This window comes from Sciurus carolinensis, chromosome 9 (genome assembly GCF_902686445.1).
Source record: "Sciurus carolinensis chromosome 9, mSciCar1.2, whole genome shotgun sequence".
NCBI classification, from domain to species: domain Eukaryota; kingdom Metazoa; phylum Chordata; class Mammalia; order Rodentia; family Sciuridae; genus Sciurus; species Sciurus carolinensis.
Window position 1 is genome coordinate 83,547,371 of NC_062221.1, and position 3,905 is coordinate 83,551,275.

General features: G+C 42.7%; 1 protein-coding gene across 1 annotated transcript; it reads left to right on the forward strand.

Moving 5' to 3' along the window:
- The first annotated feature begins 1,322 nt into the window (after positions 1 to 1,322).
- On the forward strand, positions 1,323 to 2,643 carry Retnlb (resistin like beta). The gene is made up of 3 exons (XM_047565374.1): positions 1,323 to 1,440; positions 1,868 to 1,948; positions 2,516 to 2,643. The coding sequence occupies exons 1-3, from the start codon at positions 1,323 to 1,325 to the stop codon at positions 2,641 to 2,643; spliced, it is 327 nt and encodes a 108-aa protein (XP_047421330.1).
- Positions 2,644 to 3,905: the final 1,262 nt, after the last annotated feature.

The window sequence follows — 3,905 nt, forward strand, 5'->3', positions numbered from 1 at the left end:
TGATGAATCAGAGCAGTTATGCTTTTTGTGGTCATATGTAACTCCTCAATCTCTTATTCACAATTCTAAAATGTACAATATTCTGAGAGTAGAGAATATTTTATCTAAACTTGAAACTAACTCATTTGGTAGGAAAACTTATGTGGCTCTTTTTGACCATTATTTATTCCATGTTAATATTCACACATTTTGTAACAGATAAATTAATCCATTTGATTACAGAGTGCTGCCTTAGACCTCCTTGCTGGTATGACATAAAATACAGAATTGGCACTATCTATCATTCCAAAATCTGAAATCGTTTGGGTTTTGAAACATGTCTTAGATGATGGAGGTGGGAGAGTCCTGCTCACTTGTGGTGGAAAGGGATGTCATATGACCCAGAACGAAGAATTAAATGCAAGAGAAAACCTTTTGAGCTTCTAGAAAAAAAGAATCTTGCTTCCAAAATGAAAAGGTCAAGCCTGAAATAGAATGATTTTGCCTCAATTCTTCCTTCCTGCTCAGGGTCGAGGCTGAGGATGTGGTACGTGCTGCCTATGACCGTGAGGACCCAAGATCAAAAGGTGAGTTGAATATTGTGGGGGAAAAAAAGAGAGAGAAAATGATCAGGCTAATAATAACCCTGTTGAGCCCCCCAAAGGGTAAGTAAATAGAAAACTCCCTTATGTTTTAGCCAAGTTTTCTCAAACTTTCTGTTAATTGCCCAGATGGGATAAGACAGGGACAATATAATGATGTGTCTGAACAGGTGTCAAGTAGGGTCCTCACTCAGCAGACCACAAAGTAACCACTTCCTGATGCAGGATAAACAAGAGCCTTCTAATATGGGACAGGCAACAGAAGGCCCAGGTGCTGGCCTTATCAGTTTGCCAAGAAGTGAGGCGAGAGAGGACAATAAGACAGGAGCACTCCTGTTGCCAGAGAACCAGCACCAAAGCAGCAGTCGCTTATCATGAACACACTCGAGTTTATCACAATCGTGTGTCATGCCACAGCTGGCACAGTTTTCTGGAAGCATGCCGACAGTGTTTTTATCTGTGTACTTATGTGGTGATTGTGCCAAAGTCAATACCACAGGGTATTAAAAACAGTTGCTGCTTGCCTAGTCCTTGCAAACCTTTTCTGAACTTTTTGGTGAGTCAGTTTGCATTGCCAAAACCCTCTCTGCTTTTCCAAAAAGCTCAAAGAGATCCAGTGCTGATAATGCTCTTCCTTCAGCCTTGCTCCCTTGAGACTATCTCTTGCACCCAGAATGGAGCTCCGAGATCTCAACTTCTTTCCATTTTCCTTCTAGTTCTAGGCCACTGACTTCCTGCAAGATGAAGCTTAGTTCTTGCCTCCTCATCTTCATCCCCCTTCTGCAGCTGATGACTCCAGGGAGTGCTCAGTGTTCCTTAGACTCTGTAGTGGATAAAAGGATCCAGAAAGCTCTCAGAGGTATAGGGAACTACCGGAGCTGGGGAAATGGGAGGTTCACCCTTGCTCACACCTCCTGTTCCTAAACCCTAATTTCAACCCGAGCCCATCCTAAGTCAGTCCTCGTGCCCAGGGCTTCCTTAACTATCCTACCTCCTTTGAACTCTTGACTCAAGTTTCCCTGATGCTGAGGAGGAGGCCCTACAGGGTGCTTATGCACATTCATTAAGAATCAAGTATAAAACATACCTGTATGTTGATTAGTTTGATTTCCACAGCCACTTTTTGAGGTAAGTAACAGCTACTACTTCCACTTTACAAATGAGGAAGCTAAACTTTAAAAGCTATGATTGTGGATACAGTGACACCTCCAAGGTAGAAGAAGATTTGGAAGGGGATTATGAGAAAGCATGATCATGGGCAACACTTCTCTCTCTCTCCTACTCAGAGTATAAACCCCCCGTCGCAACCAAGACACTCTCATGTGTCAGCATCACAAACTCAGGTAGACTGTCCTCCTGTCCTGCTGGTGAGTAACCTGTGAGGAAGACTTGTGGGTAAGATGCCCCTGCCCTCCCTGTCCACCCCTTAGTACCTGTACCTTCCCCAAGTTCAGGTTTGTGTTCCTTTGAGGCTGAGCCATAATGACTGCTTCTCTGAGACATTGTCCCTTCCCCGTTCCTTAGGATGCTACCGAGGGATCTTGAGTTTCTGTTCATTTATTTCCCCCTTTTATGCCCCACACCAGCCCTTTCTCACCTCAGCCATCCTGTCATAGTCATGGCCTTAGTGTCCCTCTAGGTCTATGCCTCCGTGTTGGTGGTGGTGATGGGGCGTTCACAAAGGAAAATTTATCATTAATTGAAAGAAATGGAAACTTACATGAGCCTCTTCCATAACCCTGTAATTTTGTTGTTGTAATTTGGGGATTTTTTTAAATTCTTAAAACAGACTGTCCACATTGACTGAACTTTAGCCCCTACAAAACCTAGATATTTATCCCTGGGTTTCATGGGGGTGAAAGATGGTTTCAGATGGACCTTCCTGTTCTCAAGATCCAAGGGCTCTGATGTCAGTGTCTCACATACCCATGCAGGGATGGTCGTCACTGGTTGTGCTTGTGGTTATGCCTGTGGTTCATGGGATGTCCGGGGGACCACCACATGCCACTGCCAGTGTGCTGTGATAGACTGGACCACTGCCCGTTGCTGCCGTCTGGCCTGAGAAGAAGGAGACTGAGAATCCAATTTTGTGATGGTGCCTGTAATGAAACTGTGATCCCAACCAGGAAATACCACTTCATTGATTACAATCCTGTTTCTTGGACAATAAAGACCAACTTTGCACTTCCCTGCATTTATGTCTTTGATGTTATTGACCTTAGCTTGGGACTCTTCTAGCCAGAAAATATTTCCTGTACCTCAGGAATTATATCTCAGTGTGGCCTGTGGGATTGGTGGTTAGGAAAGCTATGGGAGGAATGGGGAAAATAGACTGACACCCCATCCCCTTCCTCATTATTTAATAAAAAGTGCCAGGCATATTGCTTGGCATGAAGCACAGAGAAATGAAATAACAGGCTCTTAGGGAGCTCACCAAGAAGAATGAACTCTACACTGTGTGCATGAAGACTTTCCAAAATATAGGCAGGCAAGGGTAGCTTTAAAGAAATAGTTTCTAGATTTTCAGTATATATTTGTACTTTTATTTAAATGCAAGTACCTGAGATGTGCTTTGATCAAGGTGATTTATTTCACCATTGCCTTTCTCCCAGATAACAATAGAAAATTAGAGCCCTCACAGTCACTGAAATTTGCATGAGGTGGAATTGTGTGCAGTGGCAGGCCACCAAAATCAGGTGGCCTAAATAAAAACAGAGACTCAAAATTGCCCACGAGCCTTGTTTCTTGGGTTATTTGTGTGTGGACATGTCTAGAACTGTGTCAGTCATCTTGTGTCTGTGGAGTTAGTTTAACCATCTTGTGGTAAAACTGTTAGAATGGTGAAACAGAAAAGAAGAAAGGAACCTAAGGCTGCAATCATATTATTCCACCACTGAACAATCTCTGGAATCATCTAAACCATGTTTCTTAATAATGAAATTATAAGCATCCTTATTCATTCTTTTAACATATTTATTAAATCCTACATACATCAGGCACTGGAATTTAGTGGGGGTCAAAATAATTCCTGCCTTCATAAAGCCTCCATTCTATTTCTATGTCATTCAGTTAGGAGTTTTGTTGCTCTCTTATGGATGGGATTAACCTAGGGCAATGTCATGTTACCTGAGCAGATGACAACCAGGGCACTGAGAGCACACATTTTATACTTTTTCCTGTTAAATCAGTGAATGAAAAGCCTATAATGAGAGATGACATCAAACTTGGTGATTCCTGGCAAAGTAGCTTCCAGGTTTGTGGAGCTGCTTGGAAGAAAGAAGCAGGGAGGAAGAAAAAGTCAGGAAAACTTCCCTACGTAGAGAA